Source organism: Sceloporus undulatus, chromosome 3 (assembly GCF_019175285.1).
Source record: "Sceloporus undulatus isolate JIND9_A2432 ecotype Alabama chromosome 3, SceUnd_v1.1, whole genome shotgun sequence".
NCBI lineage: Eukaryota > Metazoa > Chordata > Lepidosauria > Squamata > Phrynosomatidae > Sceloporus > Sceloporus undulatus.
This window is the reverse complement of record NC_056524.1, coordinates 223,923,882-223,949,726: the sequence shown is the minus strand read 5'-3', so window position 1 is coordinate 223,949,726 and position 25,845 is coordinate 223,923,882. Positions and strand designations below refer to the sequence as shown.

General features: G+C 41.0%; 1 protein-coding gene across 7 annotated transcripts in view; it reads left to right on the top strand.

Moving 5' to 3' along the window:
• The first annotated feature begins 4,003 nt into the window (after positions 1-4,003).
• CROCC2 (ciliary rootlet coiled-coil, rootletin family member 2) overlaps positions 4,004-25,845 on the top strand; it is a 127,543-nt gene continuing 105,701 nt past the window's right edge. For 5 of the 7 annotated variants that reach the window (XR_006103136.1, XR_006103138.1, XR_006103137.1 and 2 more), the window contains exons 1-4: positions 4,004-4,137; positions 11,430-11,580; positions 14,175-14,320; positions 23,990-24,148. Coding sequence is in view for 4 of the 7 variants with exons in the window: in XM_042460651.1 (XP_042316585.1) it covers positions 4,072-4,137; positions 11,430-11,580; positions 14,175-14,320; positions 23,990-24,148 (522 nt within the window). In the remaining 3 variants the exon portion in view is untranslated. Of the gene's footprint in view, positions 4,138-11,429; positions 11,581-14,174; positions 14,321-23,989; positions 24,149-25,845 lie in introns of those variants that run through there. The other 2 variants (XM_042460650.1, XM_042460652.1) reach the window with 2 other exon arrangements.

The following is a 25,845-nucleotide window of genomic DNA, read 5'->3' as shown; positions in this document are numbered from 1 at the left end:
ATCTTAACTTATCAGCCCCTTGCCATTGATAAATAATAGGTTGGGTTAATTAATGTTGTTATTACATTCTGAAGCCTATTTGCCAATACTGTAGCTCACCTTGTATGGTATTTTCTGGGTTTTTAATAACAGAAATTGTGCCTTTATAAAAAGAAGCTAGAAAAAAGCTGAGTCAAAAATCTTTTGATACTATACAAACAGAAAAGTCTTGGAACTAATACATCTGAGTCTTATTTTATACCATTCAGTAGGAAAACCATCTGAACCTGGAACAAAAAGACAGCCATGCTGGTCCATATGTGGACAAGTTATATTTGTAAGTCTTCAAGTACAACTGATGTGCATTTTAATGAAGGGTGAAAACTACTTTAAAGATGGGTGTGTGTATATTTAATATAAGATGTCTCTCCGATTCCCACCTGTTTCTGGATTGTACCAAATAAAATGCAAGAAAAAAAAAGTAAGGGTAGACAGAAAAGGAAGGCATCAGTTAATATATTTGTAAACACTAAAGTAAAATATGTGGGTGGACAGAATGAGTTCATAATATATGAAGAATGAATGTGAATACTGTATCTCCAGAGTGAGAACAGTAAAATTAGGCCCTGTGAATAATTCCATAGAAGAAGCATTGTTAACAAATTATATATACATATTCAAATTATATGCATATTCAGTCAGAATTAAGTCTCCTGTCTCATGTAGCAGAAATGACTGGGTTTGGGTACTGTGCACCTTGATTTGAGAAAGCATTAATATTTGCGTCTTATTAAGCAAAATGTCTCATGGCAGACCTACTGATGTTTCAGCTTTAGTTCTCCATGGCAGGGCAGCCATTATAATCTGCTGCTGCACAAATAACAAAAACCTGTGGTATTTCAAAGATTAACACATGTATTGTGGAAGGTGTTTGTGGCTAGACCCACTTGATCAGAGTGGGCAACAAAGCTTTTGCTACAATACATCTGATAGTCTTTAAGAGTGTTTTAGTCTTTAGCCAGGGAGGGGTAGTAGTTTGAGCATCAGGATTCAATTCTCTGCTTGGCCATGGAAACCCATTGGATGACCTTGGGCAAATCACACATTCTCAGCCCCAGACAACCTCATGACATGGTTGCCTTAGGATTGACATAAGTCAGAAACTACTTGAAGACACACAACAACAATGAATACCAGAGGACTCTTAGCAGCTTTGGATGTGCAAGAAGGTACAGGAAAGTCCATAGGATAACAACCAGGAGAGTTCCTCACAAGTGCCTTACTCCCACAATGGCTGAAGATGATTTCTTATACTCTTGGCCCATGCCTACTTCAGGCCTATCCCTTCCTACCAAGCAGGAAGACTTAAGGGACAATCTTCTGGCCTGAAACGTGGCACTTTCTTATCTCTTGAGGAGCCCCTGCTGGGCCTCTTGCTTTCTGATTCCTGGGATCATGGAGCTCCTGGAAGAGTGACTTATCCCAGTGCTGAGATCATGCTTAGGCCATGACAAGGTTTTGATAAGCAAGAAGGCTTCAGGTTCAGAGATGTCAGATCTTCTGGCTTATGAGTGTCAGGCTTGAATGGCTCAGAAGGGGTAGTATCCATAGCTCCTCAGTTCTCAAATCTGTCTCCAGACTCCAAGACACTCAGGGCATAACACCCTTGTATATGGGAATAATGGTAGAAAAGGAAGTTCTGTGAAAGAAAGTAAACAGACATTCTCTGGACACAAATGGTACATCCATGTTACATTCAATGACGTAGGAGATTATCACATCAGTAAAAAAGACAGGAGCATAGCTGTATGCTCTCGTCAATATCATGCGATCATGCAATGATTATCACACAGCGTCAATTATCCTGCAATTATTCTGTAACTAAACAGGAATTTTAGTGCCCTTTTTATTCAGGGGTATTTTCTATGAATAAAAAGCAACACTAGAATTCCTCTTCATTCATGGGGTAATCATGGGATAATTGCGACGTTACACGGCATCGTGTGATAAACATTGTGTTATGGTGTAATACTGAGGGGAGCATACCACTATGTTCCCGTCTTTTTTGCCAGTGTCATAATCTCCTTTCCTGCACTTGAGTAGAACTGCAGCTCTTTTAACTCCAAGTTTTCTAGAACAAAAAAATTAATCTGAAAGCTGGAAAATGGAAAAGATAAGGCAAAGGGAGACCTTCAAATACAGGAGGAGATAATGAATTGTGCTTCAGAAATGTGTTACACTGAAACCCTCAGTGCAATCTTCAGTCTGTTTTGCACTTATGAAAGACAACTGTTACTTAAGAATGGACAACTTCACAAGGGATTAAGACCCATTGGACACTGCATGACCTCTGGATAAATATACAGAGGATTACACCATTTTAGGGAGTGTTAATTCATGGAAAACTAGTACAGGCTTTGAGCATTAGGACTGATGGAAAGAAAAAATGTGCATGGTTTATGTGGCTTCCAGTCACCTGTCGACTTATCCCAACCCCATTCATTTCATAGGGTTTTCTTAGGCAAGGACTGCTCAGAGATGGTTTTGCCAGTTCCTTCCTCAGAAATATGCCTAGAGCACCTGAGATTTGTTGTCTCTGATCTCCAGAGGTGTAGTCCAACAAGCAAACCATTACGCCACACTGGCTCTCAGCTTCTGTACTGGCAGAAAACAAGGCTGTTTACAGACAGAAAACTGTTGTACTCTGGCTTACTCCTGAGCAGATATTCATAAAATTTATGTCTGCTTTGTATGCTTGATGAGGAAATGTCTAAACTGATAAGAATTAATAAGACCAGGGTTCAAGCATGCTCCTGTTTATCCATGGAATCCCACTGGGTAACCTTGGGCATGTCACATAGGAGGAAAGTGGCCAAATCCCGTGCAAAAACAGGGTTTAAATCTGGGGAAATCCTGCAAAAGTGGGATTGTTTTTATACGACATTGAGCATTAATCCCCAAAGTAAAAAGCGGCCAATTTTGGCCACTTTCTGCACAGGTAAATGTCAGGTTAATGCTCCACTAGCCCCATGTGCCAGAAAACAATCCCACTTTTGCAGGATTTTCCCAGGATTTAAATCCACTTTATCCACAGGATTTGGGTACTCTGCCTCCCGAGTGATAAGGTCCTCACTCTCTCAAGCTCGGGGGACGGCAGCGGCAAACACCCTCTGAATAAATCCTGTCAAGAAAACCCCATGATAGGGTTGCCATACGTCAAAACCACTTGAAGGCACGAAACAACAACAAAGTGTATAAGAGCGGGGGAAAGGGGCTGTCAGAAACTAATGAATAAGTAGAAAATGGGATTCCCAGGTATGTCTTGCCAGGGGTGGAGGGCTGCTACTAAGAGGTAGCAGAGAGATTGATTGAGAGTTCCTGCATGGCAGGGGGTTGGAATGGATGGCCCTTGTGGTTTCTTCCAACTCTACATTTCTATGATTCTATGAATCTATGATTCTAAGTATACTTATGATAGCTTTGTTTAACGATTTGAAGGGCTGTCATATTGAGGATGAAACAAGCTTGTTTTCTGCTGCTCCAGAGAACAGGGCTCGGAACAATGGCTGCAAGCTACAGGAAAAGAGATTCCACCTCAACATTAGGAGAGACTTCCTGACAGTAAGGGCTGTTCAACAGTGGAAGATGCTGCCTTGGACAGTGGTGGAGTCTCCCTCTTTGGAGGCCTTTAAACAGGGGCTGGATGCTTTGATTCTGAGTTCCTGCATGGCAGAATGGGGTTGGACTGGATGGCCTTTGAGGTGTCTTCCAACTCTAGGAGTCTATATGATATATTTAAATTGTTGAAATTGATTTTATTTATTTATTTTCCCCCTCAAAAGGGAATTTTCCCGCCTTTCCCTTCAGTGTTCCCTGTTTCAGTTTGCAGCGTCCCTTAGTCCCCATGGCAACCCCGGGCCGCGTTCTGTTTCCATGACGACGCCAGGCACTCGGCGTCCCCGTTGCCTGGCAACCGCAGCAGGGCCTCTTCCTTGCTAAAGGGCTGGAGGGTGATGATGGATAGGCACAGAGAGGCTCCCCAAGGCAGGATCTGTCCTCTGGCTCTTCTTCCTCTTCCTCGGCCTCTGAGCCATGAGCGAAGCCGGTGAGGAGGCGGAGCAGGAGAAGCCAAGTCTCAGGCTGGAGGCTGCGATCCAGGTCAGTACCCCTTTTGTAAAAAAATGGTGCCAAAGTCGATTATTTCTGCAGTGTGGATGCATCCCCAGGCTATGAAAAATTATGCTACAGCGTCTTTTGCTCAGTTAGTTGCAAAGGTGCTACAAGACCACTTTGCATACTACTTTATACATTTAATCTATATAAAGCAAACAAGGATGCAGCCATGGAAAGTAAAATGGATGAAGAAAGTAAAATGGCTGTGTTTCATATCCGCTTCTCCTTCATATTCCTGGTCTGGACAAGGTATAGTTCCTTCTTGGGCTCCTAAAGGACCAGAGAAAGATCCCAAGTTATATCTAGATTATTTGTATGGAAGGAAGTGATTTGTTGACCCAGTGCAAATAATACTGCCATGGCTTGTTAAGTGATGGACAATGAATGGAGAGTTCCAGGTTCAAATCTTCACCCAATCCTTGATTCTTGGTGGGTCGCTTTAGGCCAAACTCTCTCTCTCTATTTCCTTGAGCTTATCCTACTTTATAGGGGCAGCATCCACACTGCAGAAATGATCCAGTGTGACATACCACTTTAACTGTTATAGCTCAATACTATGGAATTCTGGGAATTGTACTTTTGTGAGCCTTTTTCTGTGTCAGAGAGGCCAATGCCACAGTAAATGCCCAGAATTCCATAGCATTGAGCCATGGCAGTTAAAGCAGTGTCAAATCTACCAAAGATCCATTTAGTTCAGGATTAACCACACTAATAGGTAGCCGATTTTCAAGATTTCAGACAGGTGTTGCTCCCTTGTTAGTGTGGTTAATCCTGAACTAAATGGATCTTTGGTACATCTCAGTATATGGTAGTTTACTATGTTTTATGTGGAATATTCATGAGAGGAGAGGAGTTTATGATAGTACTAGAAAGGTGTATCAAGTATGACATCGCAGCAGGATTATAGAAATCGTAATGCTGTGCAGACACTATTTGTACGTTGTCTTTATATGAAACTTGCCAGTGTGAGAGAATGGTTGTTTTCTTGTCTCTCTTCCCATTTGTAATCTAAGGAGAGCGATGGTCATGTTCACATGCATTCTGCAGCAAGTAGGGAGCCCTGATGGTTTTTTAAAATTTAAATATATGATTTTTTTTAGGGGGGGGGACTATTTGAAGCCTTCCTATGTGGATTTATTCTCCAATTTGGAGTATTCATGGTACCTAGGTTTAACTGCAATGTCCATTTTTCTACCTAATAGAGCAGGCTAGACACATTCTTTTTCTTACAAATGCTGAAGCATTTCATATTTCACTAGAGGGCAGTAAGCTTTTGGAAATGAGACCAAAGTGCACACATGGATAGTCTTGGAGGTAACAAACTGGAAGATAGATTTACAGCTCTGTATTACATATGCCTCTTCAGAGATATAATTGAGTGAGATTATTTATTGCCAAACAAGCATGCATAAGACTGTGGGTTTAGGACAAATAATAGTTGCTAGTCCCAATTAAGTGTAGACTCTTTGAATCAATGGGATTTGCATAATTGCCAACTTGCCAGTCAGGATTTGATTCAGTGGACAAACTGTGGTTGGGACTAGCAATTGGACCGAAGCCTTAGATTTCAATTTTTTACATTCTTATTTGAAGGCAGCCTGGTCAGACATTGTGGGACTCAGTTTTAAAGCAATGGTTCCCAACTTTTCTATGCCCAAGGCCCATAGAAAATCTTTCATTAATATCTGCACCCCCTACAAATATCATATTTGAAGATGAAGAGGCCTAATTTCTAATTTTTAAACCACTAATTGAACCACATACAATACTGCAGGTGAACAAATTGAACTTTAAAAAAATCTTTTAACTCAGTGCATGAAATGCAAATCTAAATTAGATCTTAATTTATTCAGAAAAAAATGAGTGATGACTCATGACTTGTCACCCAAGGACAAAAGGCGCTTTTTGTCACATACTCTGAAATCCCATCTTGCACCCCTTGAGAGTGTGGGCATCACCACCCCATTGACATAGAAGCCACTAACTGCCATGGTTCAGGGTAACTTGGAAGTAGGGATTAATTTAGACCAGAAGCAGGAATTATGTGGCTCGCATGCAGCCATTTAGTGCATCCAGTGCAAGCTTGGGAACTCTACCTTTCCCAAGCCCTAGTACACACACACAATCAGCCCCAAAAGGCATTTGCAATATATCTTTTCAAAATGTTGTGTACATGGTTGGAAACCCCTTTATGGGACTGCAGGATGCTGAAGTGGGGACTATCCACCTGAAAACAGCCAGAATCCTCCTAAATTGACTTGAAAGGAGAATGATAGTAGCCAGAATGGCAGCCATGGCAATTCCAGAGGAACAAAAAATGTGTTAGCATAACTTTCCAGGCTCCGGATTGTGCCCACTCCTGATTGAGACTATCATGGACAACTGGCTCGTTTTCTTAATACAGTATCCATTCTAAAGCCCATAGTTCTACTCATGCAAGGGGGGTATTCTCTCCCATTATCCACAGTTTCAGAGGCAGGGCCAGCCCAAGATACTTTGCTCTCTAATGAGGAAAGAGAAAAGATCCCATTTCTCATTCCATGTAGAGAAAAGCAACTGGCAGGGGAGTTGAGTCTTGCTTTAGTACCAGTGATGGGACAACTGCCTATGTCATGCCTCAGGACAGCAGGCGAACATAGGAGGCAGAAGGCAGGTAGTATATAGAGAACACTGTCCGACTCCAACAGAGGGCAAGGGCATGGGGATGAGGAAGAACTTTGTAGGCAGGGGAGGGTACAACTGCGGCCTATCATCTGCTTCTTGAATCCAACACCCCACAGTTCCTAATGGTAGGGCTGGCTGTGTGTAGACGTCAAAGAAGGCCCATGTGCCTACATGCTGCATTTTCTATGCCAGGGGTGGGCAAAGCATGGGCTGCAGACTACATATGGCCCCTGGGCCAGTCCAGGTTTTTTTTTAATGCAAACAACTAACAAACAAACATATATATTGTGAAGTCAAAGGCTTTCATAGCCAGCATCCATAGTTTTTTGTGGGTTTTTCGGGCTATGTGGCCATGTTCTATAAGAGTTTATTCCTGATGTTTCGCCAGCATCTGTGGCTGGCATCTTCAGAGAATGCTAACCTGGAAGAGAGTGAGTATACAGTATATATACTGTGTGACCCTGGGTGAGGAGTGATTCCCATGTTAATCTGTGTATTGTTCTGTTGTTGATGGCCTCCTTAGGGTAGGAAGATATGCAGAAGAAGATTAAAGTCTGTTAATTGGTGATCGTTGTTTGCTGGAAAAGCCAAAATAAGTATGGCTACCAGTCCTGAAGGACAACAAAACCAGGACTCAGCAAATGCAAATGAGAAACCACTCAGAGTCAGAGGCTTTCCACAAAAAAACTAAACATAGATATTGCAGGAGCAGATGTGACCCTCCAAGATCTCTTCAAGGGCTAGTCTTCCACATTTGTCCACCTCTGCTTTGTTCCTCAGCACTTCCTATCCTACATCCATTGACAGTTACCATGCAAGTTATTGTGTGAAAAGTATCTACACCAAATCAAGATACAATAGGAAACAGGGCAAATAATTGGGTTAATACTAGAATGGTAAATTGCAAAGAAGTAGGAACCAGATACAATATGGTGAGTGGTTCAGCACCTGTATTTGAGTGAAATGGGGACACAGACTCAGCCAATGAGGCCTAGAAACCTGTTTTCTCTTAAATGTCCAGTTTCCTATCTGTTAATCAAAAGAATTCATAAAATCGGACAATACTGTCCTCACATTTACCTATCTGTCATGAAGCAGAAAAAAGGTCTAACACATGTCCTGTTCTAAAAGTGTTTTCACACATATGGGTTAAGACATCCTTTGAACCTTTCTTGACTGTTTATGTGAATTGGGCTGGGGGACACTGCTTGAAATGGATATGTGGGGGAAATCTCTCTTATCATTGGCTTTGTTTCCTGGTCAGCTTATTACAGGTCTTATTGCCCCTGTAGCAGAGGTACAAGGACCATGGGGCCCTGTGGCACTGCTATGAGTAGTGCTTCTCATCCCCCCTTTTTATGAATGGACAGTCTTGGGTTTAGCTAAGATGTGGGTCCTTGAGCGGTGGTTGCTTTTTTCTGCAGCTACCACAGCTGTGCTGACATCACCAGCTGCAGAGGGAGTAGCTATCTCCATGGGTCCTATTTGGAGTCTCCACACTACAGCTGCAACCCATTACCAAGCCAAAGTGTTTTAATCAGTGCCTTTGCTGATAGGTGGCCTGAATGTTAGAGTTACGCGATCGGAATTTTTGCAGGTCTTGCAGATTTTGTGCTCACATGTGGCATCTGTTGTTTTGAAAGCCAGAAACAGGAAAATGATTTAGTGGGGAACAAATAAGTTGTTAAAGGGACATCATCATCATCAAAACCACCTTTCCATCAGGGGTTTAGACCCAATAGTATTTTGCCATTGCTTTCACTGTAATCAAATTATTACATAGCTGCCAACTTTCCCAATTTGGCAGAGACAGTCCTGAATAATCCTTTCTCATCCCATTTTTTCTCTAGCTGCTTTTAAAATCTCCCAATTCCTCTTTCCTCCTTCCACTTTTCCTTTTTGCGATCATGTTATATTTGTTGCTGAAAACTGATGTTGCTTGGCCACATGAAATGTTGAAAAATATGCTGTTTATGGAGAGGTGTTTAGAATTCTCACCAAGGGGGCGTTCCCACTTGGCAGATAAGACGGATTATATTGGAGTGATTCTGATTCAGATTATGTTCTGTGAATAATTCAAATTTTTCCATCGTTTCCATTACCAAAAGGGGCAAATTACCTCGATTCATTTAGACCCTGTTTTCGTTCCCATTTATTTTAAATCACTTTATTTTAAAGCGGATTAACTTGCTCCCCGTTCCCATTTGTGTCCACAAGCTGTCAATCAAGTGCGTAGGCTTCAGATGTCACAAGTCTTGGGGGGTTTTTTGGGGGGGGGGCAGCCAATGAAAATTGGCTGCATCCAAGGCTCTTCTGTTATGTCTCCCCAGACTAGAAGGAGGCTTGGCAAATCGGATCAAGGAGGAGAATTCATTATTGGGGAGAGAATCTTTGGGAAGAGAGAAGATAAGGCTCGACCCCCCCCCCTCAGATCCCTGGGCATCCAGGCTCTCCATTCCCCAAAATCGCTTTGCCTCCCCCATTACTCCTTGGGCTGTTTGGAGGGCGATCAAGCAGGGATGTCCTGCAATGCCCATCCCATAGTTCCTCTGGAAGGAGCCTCCTTTCCCAAAATCGCTTTGCCTCCCCCATTGCTCTTTGGGCTGTTTGAAGGGCGATCAAGCAGGCATGTACTGCAAAGCCCATCTGCTGCTCAGGCGCTCAGGCAGAGGTGAAAAAAGAAAAAAATAGTTTTAAATGGTGTTCAATGTCTCTCCTCACACATCGGTCTATGAATGAGGAGCAGAGGGGAGGTTGCAATCCACTGGGGGAAAGTGTATGCGAATTGAAGAAAATGGCTCTGGCGATGCAAAAAGAGAACAAAGAGGGTGACATCCCCAGGCCAGCCCCTTGAGCGCTGCTCCTCCCACCTCCAGATTCCTGAATCAGACACCTTTTCGTTCCCATTTGGATACAGGGAATCGTACCCCGCTTTCAAAAATAACTCGCGTTATAACCTACTATTGTTTAAACTGAATTATAGGCTGATAATCTAGTTTAAACATTTTAATTTGATTCTAATTCGAGATGCTGTGGGAACGAATGAGGGGTAATGGAAATTAAATTCGAGCTTCAGTGGGAACAATGCTCCCTAAATTCGGATCATGACCCGCTTTATAGGTAAGTGGGAACGACCCCAGAGAATTCAATGGCCTGCTTCTCACCCCTGACAGCCATATATTATGAATGTTTGAGAAGGGAGAGCATGCACATACCCTCCAACATTTCACAAATGAAAATTGAGGCACGTGTAGCCAAGCAACATAAAAGTGAAGTCAAGATGGCAAAAGTTAATGAAGAAGAATACACATTCCAGGAGAGGCTGCAGTGGTTTGCTTTTTTCTGAGCCTAATGGGAAGGGAAAGACTTTGCCCTCTCCTCTCACCCCCACTGAGTTAACTGAGTGTAAAGTAATTTTGCAATTTAAACTCAGTTTGCAGCAAAATAAGTTGAAGTAAGTTGAGGACAAAGGGGGAGAGTGAGAGGAAGAGAGAGAAAATAGGGTATTTTTAAAGTAAGTGAAAAAGTAGGAAAACACAATTATTTGGAACTGTTTCTGACAAATGGGACAGTTGAACATATTTAGACTCTTGAGTGCAGGATGCTTTTACATAGAAGTCTATGGATGTGGCAGTCACATCACATAGGTTTCTTTTGAGATGTTCATGCTCAACATGTGGCCATATGGCCAGTGATGTGCAAAATGGTGCAACCTTTTCAGTGGAGCCAGTAGAGTAAGCCCTATTACCATTTTAACAATATGAAATCTCTTCATACCGTTAACATATACACGATCCCACTTTAACTGTCAAGACTCCATCAGGGACGTATCTAGGATTTTAGGAAGGGGGGGTCCAGACTAAGCGCCACCATTATAATGGGGCTTGAGTGCAGCGGCACAGTAGCACACACCATTCATTTTTCTAATGGAAGGGGGGGGGTCCGGACCCCAAGACCCCACCCCCCAGCTATGTCCCTAACTCCATCCTATGAAATCCTGGCATCTGTAATCTTAAAGAGTTATTATCTGTTTTTAAAGTTTTCATTCGTGTAATTAATGTTTTAAATGTTTATCCATTGTACATTGCCCTGGGGGTCCTGGTGGGTTGAGCGGTGACATACAAATGCTTAAGTACATGCATTCATACATATATACGTAATCCCCTCCTCCACTGCCATTCACTTTTCCTTGTTTGTCAGGTTGTTATTGTTTTTAGATTGTAAGCCTGAGGGCAGGAACTGTCATAATAACAATTGTAAATCACTCATGTAACCCGCCATGTACACTGATGATACTATATAAATAAATGTTTATGATACCTAGAATTGGCTGCCAAAGAGCTCTAAAGCAGCAATTCAGAAGAATGTGTTAGAGAATTCTATGTACCACAGAGAACTACAAATCCTAGGATTTCATCAGATGGAGCCATGGTAGTTAAAAAGTGATCAAACTGCTGTAATTGTTTAATGCAGATAAATCTGTGGGTCATTCAGTCATGGATGAAGCCAAGGTAACAATGATTTCTATATGACAGTATAAAACTCAAGTCTCATTCATACATTGGATACCTTCAGGCTTTATGTTTAGGGTTTGGCTTTTGACTGTATTTCAGAAACTAGAGGACACCATCCTCCATCCTAAAGCAAGCCAAGATGACAAAGCATTGACAGTGCGAGGGGAAGGAGAGAGAGCTGTACCCACAACTGTGCCAGCCAGGATTCGACAGATCATCACACAAAGTTTGTCTGAACCATTATCTCAAGGTACAGCTTTGGACTGAACAGGGACACATGACATACCCCTGGGGACAGAGAAAGTGTAAAAGAGCAAATGCAGAAGATGGTATAAGGGGGCTGTGAGGACTTTAAAACCCACTACTTCCATTCCAGAATGGAATGATATTGCCTGTGCATATCTATCAATTACTCATTGGAAAAATCTATAAGAAACTCAGTCACAGTAACCATACAAATGGTTGCACATACACTCTCACACCCAGTACATGATAAGCAGTCTATCTGACTTAGGCAGCATCTGCTTTGCAGAATTAATGCAGTAACTGATGTTCACATGAACCACATGGCAAATGAAACAGATGGCCAGGAGCAGGGGAATCTTCAGAGAAGCCATGAATTTAGGCTCATCTTCCCTGAGACATTTGCTCCTTTCTTCTGCATTACTAAAGGACATGAATTTCTCTCATTTCAAAAATCCTAGCTGGTGAGAGTCCCTGAATATTTTGAGATTCTCATCAGCCACTCCCATGCCAAATGCTGGCTAAACAGAAAATTAGAGAGATTATCTAGAGTTCAGACTGCCAGAAAAGAAAGGAGTTATTTGCCCTTATTTTATATGTGACAAGCAGAAATATTGAGCAGCTTGCCAAACAACACTCAACATGTCTGGACCAGAGCTGGAAAATGAGCACAGGATTCCCACATCCCACATGGAAGATTATCATTCCCCTTGTAATAGCTGGGCAAGTCTAACATGAAGCTTGTGATTAAGCGGCCTTTTCGAGGCAGTTTGTCTCCATACAGCTCCTTTAATCCATTGGTGCAAGTTTGACCAGATGTCAGGGGTGCAGCTATGGGCAGAGGGGCAATATAAGGGCATTGCTCGTCATTAGAATTCTTCCCCCCTCCATGAAATTTTTCTTTGGTCTCCAAATTTCTAGCATAACTGAAAGTGAGACATTGAAAACCATTCACAACTAGAACTCTTATATTTACTGTGTTTACATTCCCTGAGTAATTTTGCCTGCTCCTTTTCTTTGGATGCCTAAACTGTATTCCTCAAGTGAAGTTTTATTTTACTGCAATTCTAGAAACCTGGAGACTGAAAGAGCATTTCATTTAAGGCAAAGAATTCTTATTTTAGGGGCAATGCCCTCATTTTGCCCTCCTCTCTCCATAGCTGCACCCTTGCCAGAAATGAGTCTGGGCCAGGATTCTGTCCCAGGAGGAGACCTAGTTTTGGATATTAGAAAGCAGCCCTGAAATGTATTTAGCGAGAGCATAATAAATTTACACAGACATCTCTTAAGAAAGAAAAACTTCCTGTTCCTATGCTAGTTCTTTTTTAAAAAATATTATAAATTTCACGAGACAGGATAGCTCTGCTAAGAAGCGGCATTGCCATAAAAGCAAGGAAGTAGTGCACAGTTTTGCCAAACTAAAACACCAACCATCTAACCCACACACCCAATTACAATTCATGCAGCTCTTTCTTTAACTTTCTTCTTTGAGGAGGATGTGGAGTTGATGAAGCTCATTGTTCAGTGACCAGATATTATCAAGCATTATAGCCATACTGTTCATGTCATCTGGTTTACTGTAGAGAGTCTGCCAACTACCCACCCAAATAATTTCTCCCGTCTGTTTAATGGAAGTTACATAAAACTTATATGCAAAGGGACCTATAAATGAACAAGAGTATTCACCCATGCCTTGCTGGCATATATATCCTCATAATTTGGGTTTCTCACATTTTATATTAGCTGGTACTATTTATTCTCAAACTTGGAAGCTGACAAAAGTGGAGGGTCCCTTTGCTCCCCCTTCACTACTAAATTGCCATTGCTAAGCTACAGACAACCTACATCAACAGGCAGTGCTTTTGTGATGTATTTACCTGTAATCAGTTCTCAATATCAGAGTTTAGAAAGACTGGGTTTTTTTACTACAGTTCCCAGAACCTCCTATCATTTTTTTAAAATGTGGAAAAAAAATCTACATGGCCTATGGCCACCTATCTGAAAGCTGTAGTACTAAAAATAACTTTCTCACTCTCTGGTGCCAATTCATTCATTTTGACAAGATAAATGGTGGTGTTAATGAGTATCCTTGACTTCTAAGCAAAATCCATGTGCCTACTTTGTAAAAAGTACAATTTTTTTTTGAATATATATTTATTAATTTCCACCAAAGCAAATATAAAATACATAAACACATCAACAATCCACATTTATACATTCAAATATCCACAGAGTACATAATACATAATGCAATACATGGACAAAACAACATTAAACATAAAACAATTATTTACAGAGTCACAAGCACACCACATTGACTTCCTGCGGAGTGATCTAGAACGTGACATAGCCAAGCTGTACTTTGATACAAAAGAAAATCACCAATCACTTGCGTTTACCAATTTACCAATATAGATATGATGTATAAATTAATATCTTATGTATTTTTCTTGAATTACCAATAAAAGTTATTTAACTACAATATTGTAAAAAGTTATTTAACTACAATCTTGTAAAAAGTACAAATTGAGGGGCAAGAATCTTGCATCAATTATGGTAGCGTTTCCCATAACTAATGTATTCCTTTACCACTGTTTCCAGATTTATCTAGAACAACTCTTCCAGTCAATATGCAAGAAGAAAACCGCCTGCTGCAGAAAGAGCTCTCCCGCCTTGAGGATCTGTTGGCCCAAACCCGTGCAGAGAAGGATGAGCTGGCTAGCAAATACCAGGCCATTAATGAGAGGGTACGTTCATAATGTTAAAGTCCATTTAAACACACACACACACACAAACTATTTTTAATGAAATAATTCTAGGCAATAGCTTTTTTCTTAAAAAAATATCAAGAATCAAGAGTTCCATATTAGAATTATTATTCAAAATTCTTTCTTGCAGTCAGGCTAAATAGGCACATAGGAGACGAGGTTGGAGGACTTACTAGGAGTTAACATGAATTTTACATTGCTGGGATGAGTTGTGATGGTGATGGTATGCACTCAGTTCAGGTTCTCCAGATCTTGAGCAACCTCTATGCCTTAAATGTGATCTGTTAATACACACTGACAGTCTGCAACCTGCTGGAGGCCCAAGGACTATGGTAGCTAGAGATGATGACAGTTGTAACATAGCAGGAAAGTAGCAGTTAGGGCAGGCCTGATATAACTCATATAGACAATTACTCCACTATAGTTCCACAAGCACTTATAAAATGGATACAGGATTTATTTTCTCAGTGGAATCCTGGTTACCTTTGAACATTGCAAACATCTATTAAAATCTAATAAGAGCAATTTTTAAAATGCTCTTTATAACACGGGGTTGTCAAAGCCTCATGAATCAACCAGTATGTAGGATTATCAGAGCACCTGATGGTGTTTTTCCAATTTATGGCAGTCCTAAGGCAAACCTGTCACAGGATTTTCTTGGCAAGAGTTGTGCAAAGGGGATTTGCTTTTGTCTTCCTCTGAGGTTGAGATAATGTGATTTGCTCAAGAACACCCAGTGGGTTTCCATGGTCAAGCAGAGATTCAAACCTTGTCTCCAGAGTTGTAGTCCAATGTTTAAACCATTCCACCATGCTGGCTCTGCTCCTAATGATACTTTAAAGAAATAGGTACAACGTGCCCACGCCATATACAGGCTCACCATATGCAGACTCAAGGTCATGCAGACAGGGAGCCCTGGCACTTTTAATGACGTGCATGTCTGTGGCACATGCACAGTGCAGCACGCAGGAGTGCACCACCATAGAAAACAACAGGACTTGAGGTCCTGCATTTTTACCCTTATACGAAGGGTGGCCGGAACGGATCCACCGTGTATACACAGGGCACACTATATTAGTCTAGCAGTATTCTGAAGTGCCTGAAGGCTGCTTCATACATTAGAATTTAATTGAAAAGTTTGTCTATATGGGGGGGGGGGGGGATGACAATGCATATAGAGAGCGTGAGACATAATGAGAGAAAGACAGACAGATAAAGGTTTTAAAAATGGATATGATATTGTAGATGGGGAATAAAGGTGAACTGTCTTAATGTGCAATGACTGGATGTTTCTGTTCTGTACTGTGCTTCACAGTGCCAGTCAACTAAGCTTTGTGGTGTTATAAGCAGAATGTAAACATAGTATACCTAGCATACCAGGGAAGAAGAATGTATTTAAGTATCCAGCTAGGGCAACCTGAATATCTAGAGCAGAAGTGGGAAAAGTGCAACCTATAGGCTGCATACAGGTCCCACATCCTTTTTAGAGGTCCCTAAAATAATAATTATTATTATTTTAAACAACATAATTTGGTACAACAGTCAATGAGGAGAAGAAACTAACTACATTATAATTAATAGGCTAGACTGTATCATATTCCATTGGGTTTCTTTTGGTTTACTGTGAAGAGTCAATTTTATATGTACATAAATTGATTTTAATTGATATAAGGCTCTCTCTCTCTCTCTCTCTCTCTCTCTCTCTCTCTCACTCACACACACACACACACACACATTAATTACTTCTATCCCACTTCTAGTGGGCTCATAAAGGAAGATACAACCAGTTATAGGGAGCATATCACTCCCTTATTAAAACAGCTTTGCTCAGCTTTGCTGTTTTATGCTGGAATATAAATAAAATTCAATCAATCAATCAATATTTATTGACAGCAGGAAAGCACACTCCCCAATACTTGTTGTACTTACCATTATCATTTGTAGGATAAACTGTTGATACAGCTGGGCTCCCTAACTCAAATGGGCGTCAGTGACTCAAGAGTAAGTAATAATTTATAAGGGTTACATTTCTAGATGCAAGTGGGATCCTATAAAAGGACTGAGCACCTACAAAATAAATAATAAAATATGGAAATAGCAGGACTTAATTTTAAAATCTCAGATAAACAGAATCACTTAATGGTTTTTTGTGGCCAGAGGATGCACAGGGAAGCCATTGAACTCCACAAACATCTGGATAATTTCAACTGGAAAGAAGAAAGCCTTAAAGTGAACAAAATTTGGCTACCAGTCCTGAAGAATAGCAAAATAAGGACTCAGCAAATGCAAATGGGAAACCATTCAGAGTCAGGGGCTTTCCCAGCAGATAATGATCACCAATTAGCAGACATTAATCCTCTTTTGCATTAGCCTCCCAGCCTGAGGCCGGCCATCAGCACAGAACAATACACATGCAATCACTCCTGCATTCCCAGGCTCACACAGTATATATAGACCCACTTTTTCCAGGCAAAGCATTCTCTGACGATGCCAGCCACATATGCTGGCAAAACGTCAGGAAGAAAAATTTCTAGAACATGGCCACATAGCCCAAAAAACCCACAAAAAACCATGGATGCCAGCCATGAAAGCCTTCGACTTCAGAATCACTTAATTTACTCATTGCAACTGAAGTGGCTTTTAAATGAAGCAGAGGTAACATGGTAGCACCATCACTTTTCAAGATAAGTGGCAGCTTTGATGACAAAAAGCATTTAGCATTTTAGGTTGGCTTTTCTGGGAAAGCAGAGAATGGGAATGAATGAAAGGAGCTCAGTGCGTTGCTAATTAACTCTGCTCTATGGTCCTTCCAGGAAATGACAAACTGATATGTATGCCTGACATGCTGTTTTTCCCAGTTTATATAGTGATAACAGTCCAACCCAGTTATGATTCAGATACTCATCTACACATTTCTAATGCTTCCACCCTTGCTGGCCCTGCACATGTAGAATAGGATACAAGTAAAAACAAAAATCAGCAACACTACAAAATGTCACCAACCTGCTTATGCAGTATGTTCAACCTCTGAGGCCCTGGACAGTGTTCCACCACCTTCAGAGATGTACTTGGTAAAGATGGAAGATGGGCCTGTAGGTAGTGGTGCCCAGACTAAGGAACTTCCTTCTGCAACCACCCTGAGAGCCTTTAGGGCTGAAGTATAAATACTGCAAATAAATAAATAAATAATATATTCTCTTCTCTCTTGAGCATTAGAAGGTTGACAAAGGCTGCATCCACACTTCAGAAATAATGCAGTTTGACACCACTTTAACTGTCATGGATTATTGCAATGGAATTCTGGGACTGGTAGTTTTGTGAGATATTTAACCCTCTCTGTCAGAGAGCCCACTGCCACAGCAAACTTCAAATCCCACGATTCAGTAGCATTGAGGCATGGCAGTTAAAGTAGTGTCAACCTGGATTATTTCTGCAGTGCGGATGCAGCCAAAGGAGCATATCATACTGTTCAGCTGTTTCAGGTTCTATTTGAAAACCATTTCTCCTGTACTCAGAAAGGTGGTGGAATGAAAAGATAATCTTTTACACCACCACTACCCAAGAGCTAGTCTACACATAAGTGTATTATGCAAATTGCTGCAGGTTTTCACACATTCCCTTTGACACTTAATTGTTTTTACTTTCCTGCGCAAATTCACATCTGTTCTCCCTTTCTCTGCTGAAAATGTGCAGCCATGTGAATCTGTGCAAACTAGACTGATGGCCACATGTTCAGTTACACACAACTTCACTGATACTCTGGTAAAAATGGAAATCCTTTTTCAGCTGAGTTTATGGAGTTTTTCAGATTCACAGAAGGCTCAAATGCCTCCAAATTGTGTGAGGCCAGATTAGAGTCTATTGGAATAGAATGAGAGTATTTAAATCGTGTAGACCTAGGTTTGCCCTGTATGTGAAGGAGGCACTAGGCAGACTTGCTTCAAGGCACCCAGTCACAGTTCAGAGAGACAGTGAAGAGGGTCTGTGCAGGGATCAGAAAGTATAAAAAGCAAGAGTGTCTGTCTGAGCGGAGAGACATGGTTGATAGTTGAGAATCAACAGTTGGAGGAATCAGAGGAGAGAGTTGGTTAGCAGTGATGGTGTACTGGGTGTCTGAATTGTTTGAAGGAAAAGGTCTGACATAAATCAAGTTGAATATTTTTATATGTTTGGAACTAAGACTGGAACTTGTTAAAATATTTACTGTTCTTTACTATTACTATTAGTAAAGTATGTGCTACAGATCAGAATAAACATTAATTCTCCTTTTAATTTGTTAACTCTGAGTGGCTTCATTCACTCTAAGTCAAGGGGTGGTAACACTTGCCATAAAGAAAACAAAGCGAACACACACTAATCCACTGTGAAATCATCTGGAGACCCAATCACCCCAAATCCAAGGAGGGATTCTGAAGGGGGACCATGGGCTAGAGTGAAAGTGGCAGGCATCCAGGATCTGTGGGGATAGCCTTTGGAAGGTCAACATCACACCTAGCTTCTCACTTTCCACATGGCTATTTCTTTGAATGCTGCTACATAGCCATCTACATCTTCTGTGAGCTAGAGGCAGGATGGTTTAGTGGTTCGAGCATAGGACCAGGACTCTGGATTTTGGGATTCAAAGATATAGCCTTGTTAGTCTATTGAATCAGTATGTAGAGAGATCTTGTAGCACCTTTGAGACTAACTGAAAGAAAGAAGTTGGCAGCATGAGCTGGATATTGGGGTTCGAGTCATGGCTTGGCCATGGAAAACAGCTGGGTGACCTTGGGAAAGTCACACACCCCAGAAAACTTATGATAAGTCCACCTTAGGATCACCATGAGTTGGAAATGACTTGAAGGCACACAACAACAACAACAACAACAACATCTATGAACACCATTGAGGGCAATAATTACAGAAGTGCATAATATAATAAATAAACATGAGTTTAGTCTATTCGGGGCCATCCCTGCTCTCCTGGAAGGATGAGGCTGCTGAAGGGGCCGTGAGATACTCTGGAGCTCTTTCTGTGCCTTCAGAGCAGGAGGTCTGGTTGTGCAGGAACTTTCCTGGATGGCAGAAGTTTTCCCCATTGCTGTTGCTACTACACCTATAATGCTTGGCCAGCCATGAGGTTGAAAATAAGGCAGTTTGAAAACTTACAGGGGGCAACTGAAAATCTGCAGAATCCTAGTCCCTCTCCCCTCCTTTTATCTTGCTAGAACACCAAATAGAACTGTTAAGTATACCTGCTTCAGAACTGATGTAGCAAATTCCTTCTTACTGGAGGCCATAATTAGGGAAATAAAAAAAATATATAGCCTTCTCTTCATGCTTACTGTCCTGATCAGCTCAGTGTGGTTCTTCTACCAGAGAACTCCACCCCTATCCCCCTGTGTTAATGAAGAGCATTTCCAATCTGCCATTCCTCAAACTCATTCCAAGAAGAAGAAATTTGGAATGCTTTTAAGTGTCTTCAAGGTTCTGTTTCAAAAATTATTTGTATGCCTGAATATAATATAGCCTTGGCAACAGCCATGTTTCATTTCTTTAATTTACCATAAAGATAAGGCCATTTCATGTCAAGAATCTGCTGGGCCTGTTTCCCCCTGTTCCCATGAATAAAAGTGTGTTCTTAACAGATGCCTGTTAGCAGCTGCCAATCATCAGTTTTCCCTTTGGAAACTAACTTTAGCCAACTCCTGCTGATGTGTGTTTCCCATGACAGACAGGGTCAGTATGTTATTTCTAAGAGCAAAATATGTTAACATTTAAATTGCTATAATATGGGTCAGTGTGACATCATTACCCAGATGAGGATTCCCCCCCCCAAATATTTCTTATGAATGTAGCCTCAGAGATAGAATGGTAGAGCAGCTGCTTTTAAATCCAACCAGCCAACTAGCATTCTGCTTCAGCAATGACTCTTTGAAAGGGAACTGCTAGGAATCAAATTCTAGTGTGCAAATGCTGCATGATTATAGTGTACAAAGAGAACGCAGGCATGTTAAGAGTGGACAGGATGTTGGTCCTGTTTTCACACACTGCTGGTTTCTGGATCATGTATATGTGCAGCTGCCTGGTTGTGATGCTTAAACTGTGTGCCTCTCTAACCCACAAAGAACTGTTGCTTGGGTTTGCTGCCTCGGGAGAGCATGGGCACATTCTTGGCTAGACAAAAGTTCCCATCCAGAGGAGCATAAATAATTTTGAGTCCAAACAATCCTACACTCTCATCCTCATGACAAGCACAATGATCCAGGCCTGACTCAGCATCAAGTCTTCCCAAAAGCTATTCCAGCAACAGGCTGGGATCATTGCCCGGCATCCAGCTGCTTCTTGTTGCAGAATGGTAGCAATGAAATGAATGATATCGGAAAGGCAGAATGAATGGAGAAGGTCTTTATTCATTCACAATTTGAATGACATTTCCATTTCCTATTCCTTAGGCATGGGATGCCCTAGTAGTACCAGTTGGAGCAGATTTGTCTTTATTCTGCCATATATGTATTTTGCACCTAGAAAACATAATGTACAGAGACCCTGACTAGAAAAGAAAGTGTCTTGTCAGTTGTACATAATTTATTTTTTTTAAAAGGTGATGGATGTGAATCCTGGCTTTGGTCTTTTTTCAAAAGCCTTGCTATTTTATTCTAGGAAAGTCAAGACAAGCTGTTATTCAATGACACTCTGTCCATGCTCAGAGGCACAATTCTTTATTATGAAACTGCTGATCCCTGATTTGTGGAGTGCTGGTCCCTGGCTTGTGGGGTGAAGGTTTCGTGTACTGTTGTGTTTGTTTAAATATTGATATTCTACCGTTTTATTCCTACAAGGCAGTTAATAACTGTACATAAAACATAAACACCAATAATATTACATTAGAAAATTAGTTCTGAAATCAGAAGCAATGTTAACTCATGAAAGGCACATATAAAGATTGGAACACTTCAGGGAATGCATTATAAATAAGTCTGCATTAACGTGTTACTGAGTTGCAGAAAATGTGGGGTAAACCTTTCATAAATAAACAAAATATTTGAGGGGGAGAATTTCTGGAGACCACTTGAAACCAGGCCACTTATTTTGTTCAAAATGCATCCAGGAATGGCTTCTTCTTTTACCAGTCTCTATTTTTCTTATCTTTTTTTCATTTTGGTGGTCATTCTTTTTAATATGCTGGGGATAGTTGGTGAGGCCGTCTAACCTGCTCTTCCTTTTATTTTTGTTTTGCTGCTGTTTATGTTTTCTGTTGTAGGAGGCACAAATGACTAGAATAGAATTCTGAAGCAGAATCCAGTTCTTTCATTGCTCAGGCTTTATTGTATTGTTTATAGCAGCACACTGCTGCAACCCAACACTGTATTTTTTCCAGCCTTCCTTAACTGCCCTCCCATTGCCAATAATAAATAATAAAATAAAACTTTTATTTATATCCCACTTTTTGTAAAAACAATAAAAGCAGCGAACAACATATAAAATCATACAATAGTGCTAAAAAGAACCCAACTAGAGAGAGGATGAAGAGGAAAGGAGGCCTGGGTGAACACAAAAAGACTGTGAAAACCCTTTGGCCCAGTACATACCAGACCTTTGCGGCATCATGGTGACGTGCTAGGGTTGCTTCTGTGCGGCGCTTACACACGCCCCTCAACCCTAGCATGTGATGAGGGCGTCACAATGGTGGCACCCACCATTGTTATGCAAGTGCCATGTGGCATCCACACAGTGCCGTGTGGTGCTTGCGTAACAAATGTGCCAGTGGCACACTGTGGCGCACTTGTTATGCCACAGCTGTGGCATAAAAAGAACCCAGTTTTCACGAGTTCTTTTCACTCCACAGGGAAGCCATGCAGTTTGGTGGCTGCGGCTTCCCTGCAGAGGGAAAACAGGCGCCAGCTTTCCTGTGGAGGGAAAACAGGTGCCTTTGTTAACTAAAGTGTGACTATATTTAACCTATTGGTATAACATACATGAGCAATGTTTTCTAAACAGTTAATATATATTGTTTAATTAAGATATTAAAAATTGTCAAATGTTTGCTAAGCTTTAGGAATCTAGGGACAATTTTTGGCTCCAGAAATGAGCTGCAGGCTGCACTAGCCTCCAAAAACAAATGCAGAAGTGTCCAGAATTGCTGCTCTGGGAAACCTCCAGGAGCTAATTGGAGTTTGTAAAAGGTTTTATAAGGGTTTGGAGGACAAAACAAAACATGGAGTGTCCTGGCCTCAGAGCTGCCCCAATCTCTCCCTCTTACCTCAGCCTTCTGTTCCAATTCTGGCCACATGCATCCTGCTATGCTGCCCGCTATGTCTGCTGATGTGCCATGTCTGGGTTTGCTCACTCTGAGAACAAGGAGCCCAGCAGTCACATGGCTGGGCACCTTGTTCTCAGAGTGAGCAAACCCAGCCAGCAGCAAAGGTGTTGGGTGGCACAGAGGGATGTGTTTTAAACAGCTCCCCAGCATCAGAATGGAGGGCTACTTCCAGGAATGATCCAGAACGAGCAGGGACTTATTTTAATGTATTTTAAGAGGTATACCTCAGTTCTAGTTCTGAATGGGCCAAATGTCACCCAGTCTGTTCACACCATAACTGGGGTTTGGTTCTGCATCATCCAGTCCCCACCAAGAGACAGGGGCAGGTGGTGGTTTTATTTGGCATGTACAGACAGGGCTTGAGTCTTGTTTTCAAGAAGAGTCATACCTCTAGGGAAATTCCCAGAGCTGGAGTTCTGGTTTTTAGGTGATTTTCTTTTTCATCTAGAGGGGCTTGATGACCACAAAATATGCCTAAGCTTGCCACACACAAGTTACATGGTTCCCACCTCTGCACTGCAATAACATAATCAGATGAAATTAAAATAAATGAAAATTTACCACACCAAAGGCTGACAAGCACAATTAAAAGCATTTAAGTATCATAACATTAAAACTTAAAATGCTGAGGAACATCGGAAAATAAAAAGATACATACCTGGTGTGACACCACTTAGGTTCATTCTTCAACTGTGGAACCATCATTGAGGAGGGCAACTGTACCCATTGTGTCTTATTTTCTGTGACAGACCTGATACTTAGTTTCTAGGGCAATATTTAATATATGTACAGTGTTTTCCTCTGCATTTTTACTCAGAAGTACATTCAATATATCCAATGTAGCCTACTTCCTACTAAATGTGTTTAGGATTTCACATCTTTTCATCTGTCCATAAGCCTTCTTATGTCATAAGTCCATGCCATAAGTTTCAGATTAGAAGCATATGTTATCAGTTTTGAAACTCTGCAATATTTCATGGGCAAATCTGAGGGGGGCAAAATGGCAAAAGAGAAGAATGCAGATTAATTATACACAAAAATACATATTTGCAATCTTATATTGCACTTACAACTTCAGTGTATGTGTAGCTTTTTTAAGGTTCTAGATTCTGATTCCTCCGTTCTATGAAAAGGAGATTCACTTGTCCCAAAAGTATCAAAGCATTCAGAAGCCCTGCTGGGAATGTTGTAGTTCTGAAGAACTTTCATTTGCTTTCAAAAATAGACATTTTTGCTTGTGGTTGTGTCCTGACAAATTGTATTTGTATAACATTTGAGGAGTTGAGCTGCTCTGCTCCCACCCCTTGTTTTGCCATTTGGATCAGGGAGGGTGTTTGCTTTTGTAGCTGGAGCAAGCACTGCGAGGAGAGGTAGAAGGAAGCACAGTGTTCCAGCAGATGAAGCAGCAGTTCAAAAAGGACGAGAAGGCATACAAGCGCAAGCTGCAAGCCTTCCAGGATGGGCAGCAGCGCCAGGCTCAGCTAGTGCAGAAGATGCAGAACAAGGTGGGTGGCAGCACCTTGGCCAGGTTTCCTGAAAGTGAAAATGGCAGGTTCTCTTAGATGGATTCCATACAGACCAAATTGTGAAAAATTGTGCAGAAAGTCTTCTTTAACTCTGGATTAAAAAAATATAAATTGTTCATGCCCTTGGCTTTTTTTCCATCTCTGAAGGCCAGTTACTGGTTTATTTACTTTATATATTCATGTATACATCTAGAAATTTTAGTCAAAAAATTGACCCAAAAAATCAGAATCAACTTATCCACAGGCCAATGTAAGTACTATATTTTCACTCTTATAAAAAGGGAACCATCCCCTGGTGAAAGGCAAGAGTGTAATCTGTCCTGGAAGCACTGACTCTCTACTCTCTCTCTCATCCATCTAACCTATAGCCTGAGCACAAACAGTTATGCCTGCTGGGATTTTGTAAATTCTTTAGGATTCTTTTCCTTTGCTTCATTCTTTAGATCCTTTGTTACATGCCCATAAGAGGTTGAGTATACAGTGGACCCTTGTTATACACTGGGGTTTGGTTCCAAGACCCCCCATGTATCACAAAATCTGTGTATGCTCAAGTCCCATTAAATATAATGACATAGCAAAATGGTGTCCCTTATTTAAAAAATGGAAAATCAAGGTTTGATATTTGAAATTTATACTTTTTTGGAACATTTTCAAACCGTGGATGCTTAAATCCGTGTATAAAAAAATCAGTGTATAAGAAGGGCCGACTGCATATGATATTTTCAATTCAGGTTGCTAGATGTACAGTAATCAGAGCTTGGAAGATTATTAATTTTTAAAAGTAGTTTGCTGCACAAGAAGCATTGCTTTAAGAAAAGTAATCTGTCATTGTTATTGAAAGAGTGACTCATTATGTAATGTGTTCCTAGCATCCATATTACTTTTTTAGTTGCTCCTCCAAATGACACCCAAAAACAATGTCTCAGAATTAGCCAGTAAACATTACCAGTTCTCATGTTATCTTTTTAAAGGTAACATTGTTATTTGCAAGGCATGACTTCCAAGCTGTGATCCAAGCTAAGAATAATTTACAGTTTTCCAGAACTCCATAAACATAAATGTGGAAGTTGCATCATTCTTTGGGTCAGTCAAGGCTAAAATGGAAGTGTTCCTGGTTACTTGCAATACTAATCTGGTAAAGGCAAGTCATTGAAGCCTGTTTTGTGTGAGCTGACATTCCTCTAGAACTGTTGGATTTGCAGTGTGGAAGCACTCCTGAGCTGAGTTTTGCTTCTGGATATTCAAGTGCCATCTGTGGGAAGGCTTGTGCTCCAGTTTCTGGACAATGCATATCTGGCCATGGTCATGCCAAATTAATGCTTTCATCACAATTGGATTCTTTTAACACACACTTCCTAAGAGGCTGCTTTTGGAGAGTGGCTGCAGACTTCAGCTGACTGTATCCAATTAGTTGATGAATGATGCAGCACCATCTTCTAGTTCACGTTTGACTCAATTCATTATCCTTGTCATTACCATTAAAGTCTTAAGCACTGCCTTCTACCACAAGACCCCACCCACACTCTAAAGTCAGCTACGGGTCTCATTTTACATATTTGCTATCATTTGAGCCCAAGACGAAGAGACTTCATTATAGAGACTTCAGTATTACTAGACCTAGGCTTTGGAATGCCAGCCCAGGAAATACATTTAGCTCCTTCCTTTGATGACAAAAG